General features: G+C 61.7%; 1 protein-coding gene across 1 annotated transcript; it reads right to left on the bottom strand.

The window, feature by feature from the left end:
* Positions 1 to 12,948: 12,948 nt before the first annotated feature.
* Positions 12,949 to 17,583, bottom strand: BDKRB2 (bradykinin receptor B2). The gene is made up of 3 exons (XM_056108282.1): positions 17,571 to 17,583; positions 17,260 to 17,353; positions 12,949 to 14,056 (listed from the first exon to the last, which is right to left on the bottom strand). The coding sequence occupies exons 1-3, from the start codon at positions 17,581 to 17,583 to the stop codon at positions 12,949 to 12,951; spliced, it is 1,215 nt and encodes a 404-aa protein (XP_055964257.1).
* Between the last annotated feature and the right edge of the window lie 803 nt (positions 17,584 to 18,386).

Below are 18,386 nucleotides of genomic sequence, written 5' to 3'. Positions count from 1 at the left end.
GCCTCCTAGGATGAACGTTACCTTCAAACTCTTCCAAACACTCCTCATCCTGCTTGAGACTGAGAGCACCCCACGCTGGCCTAGGATTCTAGTTTCTTGATGGATTCAGAATGGCTTTTAGTCCCTTATTTACTTTGGGGTTTGGGGCTACACTTGGCAGTGCTGGGGGCTGATTGGTGGCCTGATGGGGACTCAGGGGACCGGATGGGGTGCCAGGGGTTGAGCTTTTGGTCAGCCGCATGCAAGGCAAGCATCCTTCCTGCTGTACTATCTCTCCAGCCCTGAGACTAAAAAAATTTTTTTGGGGGGGGGACACCTGGCAGTGCTCAGGGTTATTTATTCCTGGCTCTGCACTTAGAAATCACTTCTGGTGGTGCTCAGGGGACCATATGGGTGCCAGAGATAGGACCCGCGTCAGCCGTGTGCAGGGCAAGCACCTTCCCCGCTGTCTTATCTCTCCAGTCCGATTTCTTTGGGCTACACCCAGTGTTGTTCGGGGTTGACTCCTGGCTGTACTCTTCTGGCAGTGCTCAGGGACCAGCAGGGTGCCAGGGATCAAACCCAGGTGAGCCACGAGCCGGGCAAGCGCCCTACTTGCTGTCCTCTCTTGCCAACCCCAAGAATGATTTCTAAGCCACTTAGAGGAAACCGTCAGCTCTGCCCGACCATGGATTCAAAAGCCAGCCTTCCCCCCACCCAGCCCTCAGCGACTCGAGTGGCGTCTTAGATGCTGCTCCCTGGATGGGAACAAGAAGCCCTTGTACTCACTCCGAGGATAGCGCGCTCGCTCCAGCGGGCTCTGGTGCCATCTCTGTCTGGGAGGTGCTGTCTGCTGCCGGTGGCTCCGTTGGAAATGTGTGGCCCTCCGTTACATAACCACCACACTGATGAGGTCACGCAGGGCTTGTTGAAAAAAGTGAGTCTTCAAGGAGGAGGCCGCCAGCCGGGGTTTTGAAAGGAAAACTGATTTGCACTCAGGGTTTGCCAAGGAATGACTCAGCCTCCCCACCCGACTAGGTCTGGGTTTGGGATGCTACCCTGCCCCCTCCACGGGCTAACCTGCCATCTAAGACCCCTTCCATTCCCTCGAGATCCCCGAGACTGGCTGGGGCCGATGCCCTCCTTGCCTCTGTCCTAGATGCCAGGGCTCAGCCTGGCTCCCACATCCCATGTGTGAGGTGGGGCCACCGAGGGTCCCTGGCCAAGAATCCGTCAGCCGTGGACCCTGCAAAATAAACATGAGGGCCCAGAAAAATGTGAGTCATGAGGAGTCGGAGTTGAGTAAAATCGGAGAGCTTTTTCCTAATCTTCCCCGAGGTACTGCATCCAATTTGCTTGAGTCTTCACATATATCAAGTTGAACTGCTCCAGGGTTGAACTTTCAGACACGAACGGAGTTCTTTCTTTCTGTGGGGGAAGGGTTGGGCCACATCTCGAGGTGCTCAGGCCCTCCTGGAGGGGCCCAGGAGCCCCAGGGGGTGCCAGGCAGTGAGGCCTGGTGGGCAGCACGCAGAGCAAGAGTCTGGCCTGCTCTATTATCTCCCCTGTGCCCCATTTTTTTGTTGTTTGTTTTCTTTTTTTGCTTTTTGGGTCACATCAGGGCTTACTCCTGGCTCTGCACTCAGGAATTACTCCTGGGTAATTCAGGAGTCCCTGGGACCTCCCTGGCAGAAAGTGCTGGCTTGTGGCCCTTGGTGGCGAGTGTGACCTTGGAGTCGAGGCCTGTATCTCCTCTCCCACACACTCAACGCTTTGCTCAGGGGACCATATGGGATGCTGGGACTCGAACCCGGGTCGGCCGCGTGCAAGGCAAACGCCCTCCCCGCTCTATCGCTCCAGCCCTCCCTGTGCTCCGTTTTAACAGGGAAAGGCTTCAGACTGGGGTCGTCCTCATTGGTGGGGTCCCCGGGACCTCCCTGGCAGAAAGTGCTGGCTTGTGGCCCTTGGTGGCGAGTGTGACCTTGGAGTCGAGGCCTGTCTGTCCTCTCCCACACACTCAACGCTTTGCTTGTGGCGTTTTCTGTTGGGAGGTGGGTCTGCAGGTCTGCTCAGCCTTGACCCGTGGGGGACAGGGAAGGTGGGGGGAGGAAAGGAGGAGGGAAGCCATGGGGACTTTGGGTGCTCCTGAGTGAGTGACAGTGGCTGAGTAACTGCACTGCGGGAAATGACGGGCCTGCCGAGGCCGCAGGCCCCGCCCTGTGGGTAAAAGGGAAAGCTCTTTTAAGGAAATGCATGTCCAGGGGCTGGACGCGCAACTCAGCATCAGGCCCGTGCCTGGCATGCAGGAGACCTGGGTTCCATCCCAGCCCTGGAAAAAGAAAATGGAAAAAAATAGCACGGAGTAACCACTGTCCCGGCCTGAATGGGAAATACTCACGTGCCACGGTGTGCATGTGTGTGTGTCTGTGCGTGTGTCTGTGCGTGTGTGTGTGCGTGCGTGTGTGTGTGTGTGTGTGTGTGGTCAGAGGAGGATTGCTCAGCCTCTGGGCTATGGGGATGGGGAGCAGGAGCCTGAATTCTATTTTTATTTTATTTTATTTATCTTTTGATTTTTTTATTGAATCACCACGAGAAACAGTTACAAAGCTTTCATATTTTAGTTTCAGTCATACGATGATCGAACACCCATCCCTCCACCAATGCACATTCTCCCCCGCCAATGTCCTCAGTATCCCTCTCCCCGTCCCACCCCTCCCCCTGCCCCTATGGCAGACAATTTCCCCCAGACTCTCTCTCTACTTTGGGGCATTATGGTTTGCAGTACAGATACTGAGAGGCCGTCACCTTTGCCCCTTTTCCTACTTTCAGCACACATCTCCCATCTTGAACGATCCCTCCAACAATCATTGACTCAGTGATCCCTTCTCTATCCCAGCTGCCTTCTCCCCCACTCATGAGGTAGGATTCCAACCATAGAGCAATCTTCCTGGCCCTTCTGTCTACTGTCCTCGGGTGTCAGTCTCATGTTATTTTATATTCCACAAATGAATGCAGTCATTCTATTTCTATCCCTCTCTTTCCGACTCATTTCACTCTCCATGACTATCTACTTATAAGCAAACTTCATCTTTCCTAACAGCTGCATAGTATTCCATTGTGTAGAGGTACCAAAGTTTTTTTAACCAGCCGTCTGTTCTCGGACACTCGGGTTGTTTCCAGATTCTGGCTATCGTGAACAGTGCTGCAATGAACATACAAGTGCAGATGTCACTTCTAATGTGCTTTTTTTGCACCCTAAGGATATATTCCCAGAAGTGGTACTGCGGGGTCATAGGAAGCTCAGTTCCTAGTTTTTTTTTAACGAATGTCCGTATTGTTTTCCAAAAAGGGTGGACCAGTCGGCATTCCCACCAACAATGACAGAGAGCTCCTTCCCCCCTACATCTGTGCCGGCACTGAAGTTTCTTGTTCTTTTGGATGCGTGCCAGTCTCAGTGGTGTGAGATGCTATCTCATTGTCGTTTTGATTTGCATCTCCACGATGATTAGCGATACCGAGAATGTTTTCATGTGCCTTTTGGTCATTTGTATTTCTTTTTTTTTTTGCGGAAGCTTCTGTTCATTTCTTCTCTCCATTTTTTGGATAAGATTGGAGGTTTTTTTCTTGAACAATTCTGCTAGTGTCTTGTATGTCCTGGATATTAACCCCTTATCAGATGGAGATTGGGTAAATATTCTTCTCCATCCTGTGAGGATCCCGAATTCCAGGGCTGAGGCCTGGGGAAGGAGCCCGGGTGCGTGCAGGGCTGCGGGGGCCCCCCCGGGCAGGCCTGACCTCACCTCTGCTTGTTGCGTTTTCTGCGTCTGGGTCCTGTTCAGTCCTGCTTCTTCTGGGAGCCTCAGAGTGTGGGGAATCATAGGTGTCGATGGGGTCCGTGCAGCAGGATACGGGGAGCCCCGTTGCTCTGCACACGAGCGGGGGAACAGGACGGGCAGAGAGAGTGGCCTGTGGCATCTCCTCTCCACTGATGGTACTGCTCCTGCTCAGCTCCTGCACCTGATGCTGCCCCTGTTGGGCCCCAGGACACTCAGGCGCCCTCCACTTGATGGGGATCAGCTCCGGGGCCTCCCTGCAGGTCCCCATTGAGTGCCTGCTCACCGATAGCACAGCGGGGAGGGCATTTACCTTGTACATGGCAGCCGACCCGGGTAAGATTCCCAGCATCCCATGAGGTCCCTCTGTCTGTGCATGTCCACTGACCCTCTGTCTGTGCAGGCCCCCACCCCACCCCGTGCACCCTCCATGGCAGTGTCGGGAGTCTCATCACACAGAGCCCGTGGAACAGGCTGGGCACTGTGGGTGGCCCTGGTGACCAAGCTCTCGGCCTCACCCTTGCCGGGCTGGCCCCGACTGAGCTGTCCCCTGCTGCCTGTCTGAGCAGCTGATCATCGAGCTGATTCATCGAGCCGTCAAGTGGCCAGAGGTCTTGGTGGAACCTCCAAATGGTAGGTGGCCGCAAGCCTGAGCTCGACCGCCAACTGTGACACAGAGAGACAGGTCAGATTGTTCAAGGTTTTAGTCGCGCACCCAAACACGCTCCTACAAGGGACTCAGCGCTGAGGGGTCGCAAGCCTAAGGGACTTGGAACCCTGATCGCCCTCCTGCCTGCGTGTCTGGGCACCCCTGCCAGGGTCATTTCACGGCCCTGAGCCCTGAGGTACAGAAGTGGAGAAACGCGGTTAGCACAGCCTCTTCCGCTGACTCCAACCATCCTTGGTACCTGAAGTTGGGTGTGTGGGCGTTTATCTCCATGCCCCTGGGGTCTGGCATGTCTTTCTTTCTTTCTTTCTTTCTTTCTTTCTTTCTTTCTTTCTTTCTTTCTTTCTTTCTTTCTTTCTTCTCCTCCTCCTCCTTCTCCTCCTCCTCTTCCTCCTCCTCCTCTGTCTCCTTCCTCCTTCTCCTTCTCCTTCCTCCTCCTCCTCCTCCTCCTCCTCCTCCTCCTCCTCCTCCTTCTTCTCCTCCTCCTCCTCCTCCTTCTTCTTCTTCTCCTCCTCCTCCTCCTCTGTCTCCTTCCTCCTTCTCCTTCTCCTTCTCCTTCCTCCTCCTCCTCCTCCTCCTTCTTCTTCTCCTCCTCCTCCTCCTCTTCCTCCTCCTCCTCTGTCTCCTTCCTCCTTCTCCTTCCTCCTCCTCCTCCTTCTCCTCCTCCTCTTCCTCCTCCTCCTCCTCCTCCTCCTCTTCTTCCTCCTCCTCCTCCTCCTTCTTCTTCCTTCTTCTTCTTTTTTTTCTTCCTCCTCCTCCTCCTCCTCCTCCTCCTCTTCCTCCTCCTCCTCTTCCTCCTTCTTCTTCTTCTTGCTTTTTGGGTCACACCCAGCGATGCACAGGGGTTCCTCCTGGCTCTGCACTCAGGCATGACTCCTGGCGGTGCTCGGGGGACCCTATGGGATGCTGGGAATCGAACCCGGGTCCCGGCGTGCAAGGTCAACGCCCTCCCTGCTGTGCTATCCCTCCGGCCCCTGGCATGTTTTTCTTACTAGGTGTTAAACTCACGAGCCCGAGGCACACAGTGGGGTCACCATGGTCCCTTCAGAGCTCGGTTGCTGCTCTGATTTGAAAGCAGACTTGGCACTCCTCTCCTGTCCGGCCTTGGCGTCACTCTGCCCTCAGCCTGGGCACCGTCCCAGCTTCCGCCGGGCTGCACCTGGGCTGTGAGTCGCCCCCACCCCCTCCATTTCACTGTTCCTCAAGCCTCTGCTCCGTATGTTTGTTCTCTGTGGGGCCAAGCCTGGTACTTCTAGGACGGGCTCTGTGCTCAGGATCACCCCTGGAGGCTGGGGGTGGGGGGGGTGGGGGGGGAAGGGGGATTGAACTCTGGCCTGCTGCCAGCAAGGAAGGGCGTGCCTCAGCCCCTGCGGGCTCCCTGGGCCCTAGACACTGTTTTTCTTATTTCATTTCTACTTGACTGAGCTCTGCTGGAGCCAGCTGGCATCTGCCTACGGGGAAAGCCTGGGGACACGCAAGGATTTGTCTGAAGATTCAGGGCTGGAGCCAGCAGGGGTGCGGAGTGGGGGCACATGGGTCCCACGGGGGGGGGGGGGGGGGAGAGTCTGCCGAGGGCGCCAGCAGGGGTGAGTGGGTCAGAGCATCCTCGGAGCGACGGTCTGCGGGTTGTGGGCGCTGCCGCCAGCCCCGTCTTGATGGAGGAACAGACTAATAAGCGACCTGCCTGTCTGTCCACCCATCTGTCAGCTTGTCCATCCAGCCACCCACCCACGCACCTTACCTCTCTCCCTCCCTCCCTACATCATGTATGCGCCTGTCCACTAGGCATGGGTGATCTGTGTATCATTTGCCGTGCACTTAATCATCCCTCTACCTCGTATGTCTGCACACATGCACGAGGTATGTTTGCCTGCGTGAGCGGGGCCAGCCAGGGGCGTCTCTGCTGCCCCCTTGAGTCAGGAATTTCCTTCCCCCCCTGAGCCCTGAGGGTTTGCTCCGGGCCTCCTGCACTCCTGGAGAGGCCGGGGCTGGCAGGGTCTCCTCTCCTGCAACCCCGGGGTGTCAGTCCCCCACGGCTTTCCCCAAGGAAAGTCCCAGAAGGGGCCCAGGCAGCCCAAAAGGTCCAGACGTGGGGTGAGCGGCTCTCCCCGGACAGAAGATGGGTCTCCGCCCAGAGTGGGACGACGGCTGCGCAGACCCGTCGTCGCAGCTGTTTGGAAACGGCCCACCTGGTGGTCTTGTGGCCAGGCAGGCTGGAGCCAGGAGCCAGGCCCTGTGGCTCCCTTTATTGTGGGGGCGGGGGGGTCCCATGCAGCAGTGCTCAGGGTTGGCTCCTGGCTCTGTGCTCCCGGCAGGGCTTGGGGGACCCCGTGGAGTGCTGGGGCGTGGAGGAAGCGCCTTAGTGCCGTGCTCTCTCCAGCCCAGACCTCCATGCCATATGCAGTTACATATGTACAGATGTACCCAGGGGCTCCCAAACAGTGCTCAGGGGCTCCCGGGCCCTCCAAGAGATGCTCCCAGAGAGAGACGCTAGCCTCTTCCAGGGGGGTCTCTGGGCCAGGTGGACTGGGGGGCCAGACTCAGATCCTTGCGCACGGAAGGGGCAAGTCCCAGCCAGGCTGGGGCCAGGGAGACACCCCTCCCACACTCACGCGCTGGGCTCTTTCCTGACACGGTGGGCTTTCTGGGGGGGCTCACGGGGCCCTCGGGGCTTCCCTGGAGCCTCTTCTGGTCCCTCCAGATGGTTTATTGTATTTTTGTGGGGATGCTCTCCTCCGCAGTGCTCAGGGGCCTGGGACCATCCGGAGGCTTCTCAGCCTGCCGGCTAGATGGCTCATGGCTGGGACCTGGCATGGGAGCTTCTGGGGCTCAGCCGTGCCCAGAGGACACAGGCGGTGGCGGGGTCCAGCCTGGGCCTCATGCGAGCACACACTCCAGCTCTACGAGCTTCTCTGACCCTCCCTCCAGCCACGGTGTCAGTTCCCTGTTTACATCAGAACATCCTGTTTTGGTTGGCCTGGAGCTGGACCACGGCCCTGACTGAGCCTGGACACCCCTGACACACCCACCCGGTGACCCAACCCAAACACCCTCATCACCAGCCCGGTGGGCCCCATTGAACCCCGCTCCTTTCCCCCCATGTGTCCCCTGATTGGCTTGACCCCCCCATGACCTCCTGCAGAGGGCAGAACTCTCCGGTGGCATGAAGTTAGGGTGGGGGACCCCATCCGACCCAGGAGGACGGCTTGACCACACTGAGAGGGGTCACCCCGTTATGTGACCGAAGAAGCCGCTGCAATTCAGGGGCATGAGGGGCCTGCACAGAGCCCGGGCATGGCCAGGAGGCGTCCGTGGGGTGTTTGCGACTGGACCCCACTCCCGAGGCATTGAGCTGGGCGGGGCAAAAGGGGTTGGAGGGGCTGGAGCTATGTAGCAGGGAGGTCGCTTGCCTTGAATGCGGACGATCAGGGTTCGAACCCCGGCATCCATATGGTTCCCCTGAGCACAGAAGTAGGAGTGAGTCCCGAGCACAGAAGCAGGAGTGAGCCCTGAGCACCGCAGAGGTGCCGCCACCAACAATAAAAAGTGGTCTGAGTTGGTGGCTTGGAGGTCCTGAGGATTTTCCACAAGCAACTGTTGTATCTCGGCTCATGCAGCGTGGGGCCCTGGTGGAGGGGGGATGGGGGGTCTTAGGGGAGCAAAGGCACAAAGCCCGGCTCCCAGTCAGCCCTGTCCAGGGGTTGGCGAGCTGTTCCAGGGGTCATCAGAGTCCCATAAAGCCCCCGCCTCCCTCCCCCAGGCCCGTGTGGCCTCAGGAGGGCCCTGGGTCCTCGTCCCCAGCTCGGGAATGAGCCCGGGAGGGAGGAGCAAAGCAAACAAGTGCCGGGCTCAGGCCACAGCCGGGCGGGGGCGAGGCCAGCCTGGGCTTGGGTCAGCTCTGGGAAGTGACAGGAGCCTGGGCTGCCTTTGCCAGGGTTCAGCCCAGACGCAGATCGGAGTGCTTCCCGCCAGGGCCCCTAGGGGGCGCTCTGCAAGCGCTGGGCTCGCTCCCGACCCCCTCCTGCAGGGCTCCGCGCTGCTCAGGTCTCTCCCTGGGCCTCAGTTTCCACTTCACGCAAGGACTGGAAGTCCCTCCTACCAGGTGGGGTCCCTGAGAGCACAGGGCAGAGAGGGATGCCGCCCCTACTCGCTCCACAGCCCAGACCCCACAAACAACCCCCCCCCTCCCCCCCCCCCCCCCCCCCCCCCCCCCCCCCGGCCTGGCTCTTGGCAACGTGCCCCAGGCACCCTCTTTGCGGGGTGGAGTTACTCGGGGGCGAGTAACAGGGAGACGTGGAGCCGGTGGCAGTGTCCACACCCAAGACCACAAAGACGCCGTTTTCAGAAGCCCCCGGGGGCCCTTGTTAGAGCAATGCGGGGTCTCCTGGCACCTGGCCCAGGGCTCGCTTGCAGGAGTGGCCACAGGCCAGTACTGCCCACCTGGATTCCTCCACTGCAGCGGCAGGCCGGGGACCCAGAGTCAGGACGGGGGTGGGGCGGGGGGAGGGTTGGCCAGCCAGGCGCCTTCCCTCTGGGTAACAGAGGGTCCCCGGAATCGGAGGCAGCTCAGAGAGCTCAGGGATCAGATGTCCAAAGAACCTGGGGCAGCTGCCCAAGGCGTCCAGCATGACCAGAGGGCAGAGGGCACAGGGAGCAGAGACTCCTCAGCCGTGTTGAGTGGGGGGACTCGATACACTGGCACGTGGTCAAAGGGCCGTTAGGCAATGCCACCATCTCTGTGTCGCATCTTCACCACAGCCCTCCTCACCCCCACTATCACCTCCATCCTCACCTCCACTGTCACCTCCATCCTCACCTCCACTACCACCTGCATCCTCACCTCCACTGTCACCTCCATCCTCACCCCCACTATCACCTCCATCCTCCACTCCACTATCACCTCCATCCTCACCTCCACTGTCACCTCCATCCTCACCTCCACTACCACCTGCATCCTCACCTCCGCTACCACCTGCATCCTCCCCTCTGCTATCACCTCCATCCTCACCCCCACTATCACCTCCATCCTCACCTTCGCTACCACCTGCATCCTCACCTCCCTATCACGCACATCCTCACCTCTACTATCACCCGCATCCTCACCTGCCTATCACCTCCATCCTCATCTCCGCTACCACCTGCATTCTCCCCTCTGCTATCACCTCCATCCTTATCTCTGCTACCACCTGCATCCTCACCTGCACTATCACCTCCATCCTCACCTCCATCCTCGCTTCCACTATCACCTGCATCCTCACCGCCACTATCATCTCCATCCTCACCTCCACTGTCACCTCCATCCTCACCTCAATGGTCACCCTCATCCTCACCTCCACTAGCAAGCTGGAACCAGAGATGGTGGCATTGCCTGACAGCCCTCCACTATCACTTGCGTCCTCACCTCCACTATCATCTCCATCACTATCACCATCCCCATCACCAGTTGTCCTCTCTGTCCTTGTCACCATCCTCATCCTCATCCTCATCCCCAACACCACCACCATCCTCATCCCCGCCATAAGCAGTAGCGTCATCAGCACCAGGGCGACTACACTCAAGTGCTCAATGCCTGGACCGTGCTCAACATTTCCTCACATCAATGTGTTAACATCTATGAAGATGTCACCATTGCCAGCTCAGCGAGGGCCAGTGGGGTCCCCCCAACCTCCCAGCAAATGAGAGCCAGGAGGGCCCGCAGGACCCCAACCCTCAGCCGTGCCCTCCATCCTGGCTTTAGGTTTTAATTAGGCTGATACTGCTTGATGAGCGAGCAATGTGATGTCTACTTCCACTGTGCCTTCTGTTCCTTACGTGTGCGGTTCCCTGTGATCATCTTTGCATCTTTAGAGACACCACTGGCCTCAGGATGAAGGAGAATTGGAGACAGAGGAGGAAGGGCTCTGAGACAGGGCGGTCGTGAGGAGAATCAAACAACCGGGAACTGTGTCAGGGTGGACCCCAGGGAGAAGAGATGCACTTCTCAGGAGTCTGGCATCGGGGCGGTCGTGAGGAGAATCAAACAACTGGGAACTGTGTCAGGGTGGACCCCGGGGAGAAGAGATGCACTTCTCAGGAGCCTGGCTTCGGGTGTGGGTGGGTGCAGGTGTGGAGGGAGATTTGCAGAGTCACGGCCGCCGGCTCTGCTTAATGAACGGGTCAATGAGTGCGGCGGGTAGAACTCCCGCCTCTGGGAGCGAGCAAGCCAGAACCAGGCGACTGTCGAAGCTGGAGAGGAAACGGCTGATTTGAGAGCCACAGCCTGGGATGGGACTGACAAGGCAGGACTGTCCCGACCGCTAACCTGTGCTTCCAGTTTGACTCAGGCATCCTGTAGAGAACACGTCCGGCCAGTGGGGACCCCTATGGGCACGAGGAGCGAAAATGACTCACCAGCCCCCAGACTCACAGCACGGAGGAAACCTGGTGGACCCCTCCCGCCCTCACTTCCAAATGTCCACGAGCCACCCTCCACCAAGCTCTGGGCTTTGGCGTTTGTGAGCAGTGAAGGAGTCACACAAAAGTCCTCAGACCTTTATTACTCTGACCGACAGGATGCTTGAACCGTCATGAGCACGAGTCGCCTGTCTCTGCCCAGCAAAGCTTCTTCCTGTGTGTCTGGGACAGTTGCTCCCGGTCACGGCTCAGCACTGTCCACGGTTGACCCCAACGCACCCTGAGCTGACCGGGAGCCAGGCTGGGGCGCTCCCTTCTCTGCTCCTAGGAGACCCTCTGCCCGCTGCACCCCTCACCCCTGCCCCCTTACCAATCGCAACCTCCTCCCCCGTCCCCAGGGGGCGCTCTAAGACCCACACTTGGTCCTTATTTCACCTGCTTCCTGGCTGTGTGTTCTGACGGGGTCGAGGGGGTGGGATGGGAGCGGGGAGGGGACGCTTTCAGCCCCTTGAATTTTAAAGTCCAGGCTGAAGGGGTGAAGCTCTGGGGGCGCCCCTCCCGCCCGCCTCCGTTCTGCTCAGTGTCTGACGTTTTCAGAGGCGTTGGCGAGGTTTGGGTGCTGCCTCCAAGAGTTTTTGAGGTTCTCGTACCTGCCCTGCTGGCCACGGTTCTTGGTCAGCCGCCAGCACCTGGGCAGTGCTGTCCCTCCCTCCCGGGGCAGGAGGCACTGTGTTGGCCACCAGGACAATTGTTGTACTGTGTCCAAAGAGGAGGAACAAAGTGTCCCCAGAGGAGTTGGGGCTCCTCGTCACCCTGAGTATCAGAGCTGGGACCCGTCTTGGGGTCAGTGCCTCACGCTCTTGGGTCGCCCTGATTGGACCCGCTCAAATGGACCATCGGCGGTGCCCTGGGCCACTGAGGGCCAACGACACAGCCAGGAGGCTGAGGCTGGGGGCAGGTTGTTGGGAGTCCGGGGAGGCGACACCCCGGGCGAGGCCAGTCAGCGTCTCTGCTTCATCACAGCTCCAACATGGAAGGGGTGGCCAGCACCCAGGCCTGCATGTGCAGGCGCGTGCATCGGTATATGCAGTGCGTGCACGCACGTGTCTGAGTCAGTACACGCACATGTGTATGCACGCAGATGAGTGAGGTCAGCATATGCACGCTTCTGTGTTTGTCTGTGTGTGTGTGTGCGCGCGCATGTGGGGGCACCGTGCACCTGCATATGGGTGCAGAAGTCTGAGCGTGTATGTAAATGCCTGCATGCTCACGTGTACACATGTGTGCGTGCCTGTGGGAACCGTGTGACGGGAAGAAGGAAGGAGGAGAGGAACGTGTCCCAGCATGTGCACTTCCCTTCACGTGATCTTGCTCCCGGGCTGCGTGTGCACGGAGCCGAGCTCTCCCTGAGAAATGCCGCTGCACAGGGGGTCTGCTTCCTTGCCCATCCTGACCCAACTCCAGTGGCGGAGGGGAAACTGAGGCAGGGGCAGGACCCCCCTCCCTTCCCCTCACATTGCGATCTACCCAGGCTGTCAGGGGCTCCACCAAACGGGGAGCTGCAAGTTCCTTAGACTCCGCTGCCTACAGACCCGGGCTGCACCCCGGCAGGGGTTCCTTTGGCACAGGTGGCCGAGTTTCTGGGCTCATCCCGGGGAAGCTCAGAGTCCGACGGCCCCTCACCTGGGGCAGCGCCGTCGGAACTCCCGGCTGAAGGTTTCAGAAGCCCAAGGCAGACACTCCCCGAGGCCCCCCTGTCTTCTCACACCTGGGGTCCCATGCGCGGGGGTTGCACTGAGCTGTCCCAGGGAGCAGAGTGGGACCCCCGCCCACCCAGCCCTGCGCCACAAGGCTCGGTCACTCCCGTCCCTGCTCCCGGGAGCTGCCCACTCCCAGCAAGGACCACGGGGTGGCGGCGGTGAATGAGGATGAGGAGTTCCTGCGTGTGCGGCCGTGCACTGGGGGGGACTCGCACCCCTGCAGCCGTGCCCGCTCGGGGCCAGCACTCCAGGCGCGCAGCGCGCGGCGCAGAGCCCCAGCCGTCGGCCCGCGTGCAGCAGCGTCCGCGGCGTCCGCTCAGTGGCCGCGCCTCCCCCACTCGGACAGCTTGTGCACCTGGCGGTCCACGGAGATGGAGGTCCGCACGGTGCCCAGGGAGCTCTCGAGGGGCCCGGGCCGGGCGCGCCGGCAGCGGCCGCACACCACCTCGGCCAGCTTCTTGCGGAAGCGCTTGCCCACCAGCACGTAGAGGAGCGGGTTGAGGCAGCTGTTGCTGTAGGCCACGAAGGAGGAGACCTGCGTGAGCACGTCCACCAGCAGCTCGGCGCGGCAGCCCGAGAGCACGTCCAGGCGCAGCAGCGTGTCCAGGAAGGTGCTGAGCTGGAAGGGCAGCCAGCAGAGCACGAAGAGCAGCAGCACGGCCAGCACCAGCCAGGTGGCCTTGCGCTCGGCGCGCGCCGCCTGGAAGCGCTGCAGGTCGTTGCTGCGCAGCGCCGCCAGGATGCGCCGCGTGCAGAAGGCGATGACGGCCAGCGGCAGCAGGAAGCCCACGGTGTTGAGCAGCACGTTGGTGGCCACGGGCCAGGCGCGGGCCGGCTGGGGCCCCGGGTAGGCGATCAGGCAGACCGTGACGTTGTGGCCCTCGGCCGCGTACTCCCGCAGCGTGCGGAAGGCCAGCATGGGCGCGCTGAGCAGCAGGGCGCAGCCCCACACGGCCAGGCTGTGCAGCTTGGCCCAGCGCACGCGCCGCAGGCGGCCCAGCGACAGCGTCTTGGCCAGCGCCAGGTACCGGTCGACGCTGACCAGCACCAGGAAGTAGACGCTGCCGTAGAGGTTCATGGAGACCAGCGCGCTCACCAGGCGGCACAGCGCCTCGCCGAAGAGCCAGTCGAAGTGGTGCGCGATGGTGACGGCCCAGAAGGGCAGCCCGCAGGCCAGCAGCAGGTCGGCCGCCGCCAGGCTGCCCAGGTACACCTCGGCCACCGTGCAGCCGCCCGGGTGCAGCCCGAACACGCCCAGCACCACCGCGTTCTCCAGCGCCGCCGCGGCGAACAGCACCCACAGGAAGGGCGCCTGCGCCGCGTTGAAGCCGCTCAGCCACGCGGGGGCCGGGCACTCGCCGGCGGGGCCCCGCGTCCCGTTGAGCGCCGGCGCCGGGACCTGCGCGCCGAGGCCGAGCGCGTCGCTGCGGGGGCGGGGGGCGGGGGGAGAGAGAGAGGAAGGAGGAGGCCGTCACCGGCGGCTGCGCGTGCGGGAGTCACCCCCGGGGTGGAGCACTGCTGGGGGGAGCCCCGGGGTGGAGCACTGCTGGGAGGGAGCCCTGGGTGGAGCACTGCTGGGGAGCACGCGGTGGAGCACTGCTGGGGGGGAGCCCCGGGGTGGAGCACTGCTGGGGGAGCCTGTATTGAACACTGCTGGGAGGGAGCCCCGGGGTGGAGCACTGCTGGGGAGCACGCGGTGGAGCACTGCTGGGGGGGAGCCCCGGGGTGGAGCACTGCTGGGGGAGCCTGTATTGAGCACTGCTGGGAGGGAGCCCCGGGGTGGAGCACTGCTGGGGGAGCCTGTATTGAGCAATGCTGGGAGGGAGCCCCGGGGTGGAGCACCGCTGGGGGAGCCTGTATTGAGCACTGCTGGGAGGGAGCCCTGGGGTGGAGCACTGCTGGGGAGCACGCGGTGGAGCACTGCTGGGGGGAGCCCCGGGGTGGAGCACTGCTGGGGGAGCCTGTATTGAGCACTGCTGGGAGGGAGCCCCGGGGTGGAGCACTGCTGGGAGGGAGCCCTGGGTGGAGCACTGCTGGGAGGGAGCCCCGGGGTGGAGCACTGCTGGGGGAGCCTGTATTGAGCACTGCTGGGGAAGCCCTGGGTGGAGCACTGCTGGGGGAGCCTGTATTGAGCACTGCTGGGGAAGCCCTGGGTGGAGCACTGCTGGGGAAGCCTGTATTGAGCACTGCTGGGAGGGAGCCCCGGGGTGGAGCACTGCTGGGGGAGCCTGTATTGAGCACTGCTGGGAGGGAGCCCCGGGGTGGAGCACTGCTGGGGGAGCCTGTATTGAGCACTGCTGGGAGGGAGCCCCGGGGTGGAGCACCGCTGGGGGAGCCTGTATTGAGCACTGCTGGGGAAGCCCTGGGTGGAGCACTGCTGGGGGAGCCTGTATTGAGCACTGCTGGGAGGGAGCCCCGGGGTGGAGCACTGCTGGGGGAGCCTGTATTGAGCAATGCTGGGAGGGAGCCCCGGGGTGGAGCACTGCTGGGGGAGCCTGTATTGAGCACTGCTGGGAGGGAGCCCCGGGGTGGAGCACTGCTGGGGGAGCCTGTATTGAGCACTGCTGGGGAAGCCCTGGGTGGAGCACTGCTGGGGGAGCCTGTATTGAGCACTGCTGGGAGGGAGCCCCGGGGTGGAGCACTGCTGGGGGAGCCTGTATTGAGCAATGCTGGGAGGGAGCCCCGGGGTGGAGCACTGCTGGGGGAGCCTGTATTGAGCACTGCTGGGAGGGAGCCCCGGGGTGGAGCACTGCTGGGGGAGCCTGTATTGAGCACTGCTGGGGAAGCCCTGGGTGGAGCACTGCTGGGGGAGCCCGGGGTGGAGCACTGCTGGGGGAGCCCGGGGTGGAGCACTGCTGGGGGAGCCCAGATTGAGAACTGCTGGGGGAGTCCCCGAGCACTGCTGTCCAAACAGCACCCAAGAGGAGGTGCCTTCCAGGAGGAAGTGGACCGAGGTACCAGAGCCGGCCAGGGGAGGCGGCCTGCGGGCTCACGAGTGGCCTCCCGAGGGTGCGTTCGGGTGAGGTCATGAGCGGCCGGGGCGTCCCCATGGTGCCCGCTGCTGCGTGGGGTGTGCCCTTGGCCACACCTGGCCCGGCACCGGCTCTCACGGACTCTGGACTCTGGACCTCCTGGGCGGTGCCTGACACACTCGCCCTGTCCCAGGCCGCGCCCAGGCCGCTGGTCGTCCCCAGGTCAGGGCCGCCAGGGCCAGCGAGTTAGCAAGAGGCAAATGAACCGCGGCCAGGGAGACCCGCTCCTGCCTCATAGTGGCCGGCGGAGGCCCGTGGGCAGGCCAGCCCCGGGCGTCAGGTGTCCCTCCTGCGTTTGGCTGCTGGCACGTTCACTGGCTGTGTGCTGCCGGGTAAGTTAATGAACCTCTCTGAGCCTCGTGATCTCGCTGCCGAGCGGGAAGGGCACAGTCTCCTTCTCCGAGGACGCGGGGATCCTCAGAGCATCTGAGAAGCCGCAGCAGGTACAGCCTTAAGCCATTGTTGCTGCCCAGGCTATTTCATCTGACCTCAGCCAAGGGACCTGGGCTCCACCCCTCGCTGTGTGACCTCGGGCAAATTGCTCCACCTCTCTGAGTTTGTTCTCTTTGGAGTGGAGTGCTGCTGTCTTCCAGACCTTCCCTGCCAGGGCACTGCAAGGCTCAAATGGGGGAGAGGTCTGAGACAGGCAGACTGCATGTCCCAGAGGGCAGGGCGGTCTGGGGCGGGGGCAGGGAGGCAGGTGTGGCCACCAGGACCCAGGACCCCCCAGTCTGTTGTGTGTGAGCAAGTGTCGTCCCACTTGTCTGTCCCTTTGCACCCCCTTCAGACTCCGTTTTTCTTTTCTTTCTTTTTAAATTCTTTTGGGACCACACCCAGCAGTGCTCAGGGCTTCCTCCTGGACCCTTGGGGGTGGCGAGGACCGACCCTGGGTCAGCTACGTGCAAGGCGGACGCCCTCACTGGGCCAGCTGCCACCGTGGGGGGCTCGGGGCTCGGACAGTGAGTCCTTCTGCCCTTGCTGGCCTCGGCCGTGAGTAGGCCCCGGGAGGGGGGGGGTCCGAGGCCACAGCGCCCCCTCTGTGCCCTGAGTCCTGAGCCTGGGAACCGCAGGCTTCTCCGCAGGGCCCACAGCAGGTGAGGGCTTCCCCGTGGGGACCCCAACGGGACCCCCGCGGGACCCCCACCTCCAGCGCCCCCCCTCAGCCAGAGCTCCAGGTGCCGAGTGACAGTGCCAGGAGCTGACGGTTTGGGCGGACACGTGGCCCGTGGGTGGCCTCAGTCCCTGTTGGCTCAGGCCGAGGGGTCCCAGAAGAGACCGGGGTGTGCTAAGGCCCCGGGGTGGGCTCTGCCCAAGAGAGAGAGCGGCGCTGCCCCAGGACAGACCCACCTGTGGCGGCCGTGTGGCCCCCTCACTCTCCAGGCACCTGGCTGTCCCGCAGACGCCCACCCGCGGCTGCCCACAGCCCACCCCACTGTTCCGAGAAGCCCCCCGAGCGCCCCCCACCAAGTGCCCTCGCCTCCCACCTCCCGTCCCAGGAGGGCCCCCTTCCTCTGCTCAGCCCCGAGAGGCCCCTCCCCTGGGCTCAGGCTCGGACCCGGCACTGGGAGAGGCTGGAGGGGGCAGGCGGGACTCACCCCGGGGCGGCCGTGGTGGGCAGCGGGTCCTCAGAGCCCAGCAGGAGCACCGGCAGCTTCCAGGTGGGCAACATGGGTGCTCGGGGTCTTCGGGCTGTGGGGGCAGGAGAGGCGGTTGGGGGGCCGGGCCCAGAGACCCTCCCTGAGTGTCCCGGCCTGGCAGGCTCTGCATGGGCTAGGGAGGGCGGGACCGGCCGCAGGACGCAGGGGGCTGGAGAGGAGGCCAAGGGGCCGACCCCAGCGGGCGAGGGCGGCAGGAAGGAGAATGTCCACGCAGGGCAGGGAGCAGCGTGTGACGCAAACGTGCTCACGTGTCACAGGCATGCGGAAACTGCACACATGTGAGCAGTGCGTGCTCATGGTGTAGCATGTCTGTGTGTGTCCTTGTACGTATGTGTCCCTGTGTGTGTCCTTGTGTGTGCGTGTCCCTGTTTGTGTCCCTGGGTGTATCCCTGTGTGTTCGTGTGTGTGTCCCTGTGTGTGTCCCTGTGTGTGTGTGTCCCTGTGTGTATCCTTGTGTGTGTGTCCCTGTGTGTATCCCTGTGTGTCTGTGTGTGTCCCTATGTGTGTATTCCTGTGTGTGTGTCCCTGTGTGTGTCCTTGTGTGTCCCTGTGTGTGTCCCTGTGTGTATCCCTGTGTGTATCCCTGTGTGTCTTCCTGTGTGTGTCCCTGTGTGTGTATCCCTGTGTGTGTCCTTGTGTTTATCCCTGTGTGTATCCCTGTGTGTGTATCCCTGTGTGTCCGTGTGTGTCCTTGTGTGTGTGCGTCCCTGTGTGTGTGTCCCTGTGTGTGTGTCCCTGTGTGTGTCCCTGTGTGTATCCCTGTATGTCCGTGTGTGTGTCCCTGTGTGTATTCCTGTGTGTGTCCTTGTGTGTATCCCTGTGTGTATCCCTGTGTGTCCGTGTGTGTCCTTGTGTGTGTGCGTCCCTGTGTGTGTCCCTGTGTGTGTATATCCCTGTGTGCATCGCTGTGTGTGTATACGTGTTCCTGTGTATGCGTATATGTCTGTGTGTGTATGTGTGTTTCTCTGTGTGTGTGTATGCACACACCCAGGCGTCACTGTAGACTCCCCAATGCCGGCCTGAGGCTGCTCTCTCCTTGGACTCTGGAAACCCATGTCTAAGTC

This window comes from Sorex fumeus, unplaced genomic scaffold, assembly GCF_029834395.1.
Source record: "Sorex fumeus unplaced genomic scaffold, SorFum_2.1 ptg000201l, whole genome shotgun sequence".
Lineage (NCBI taxonomy): Eukaryota > Metazoa > Chordata > Mammalia > Eulipotyphla > Soricidae > Sorex > Sorex fumeus.
This window is presented reverse-complemented; position numbering and strand designations above follow the sequence as displayed.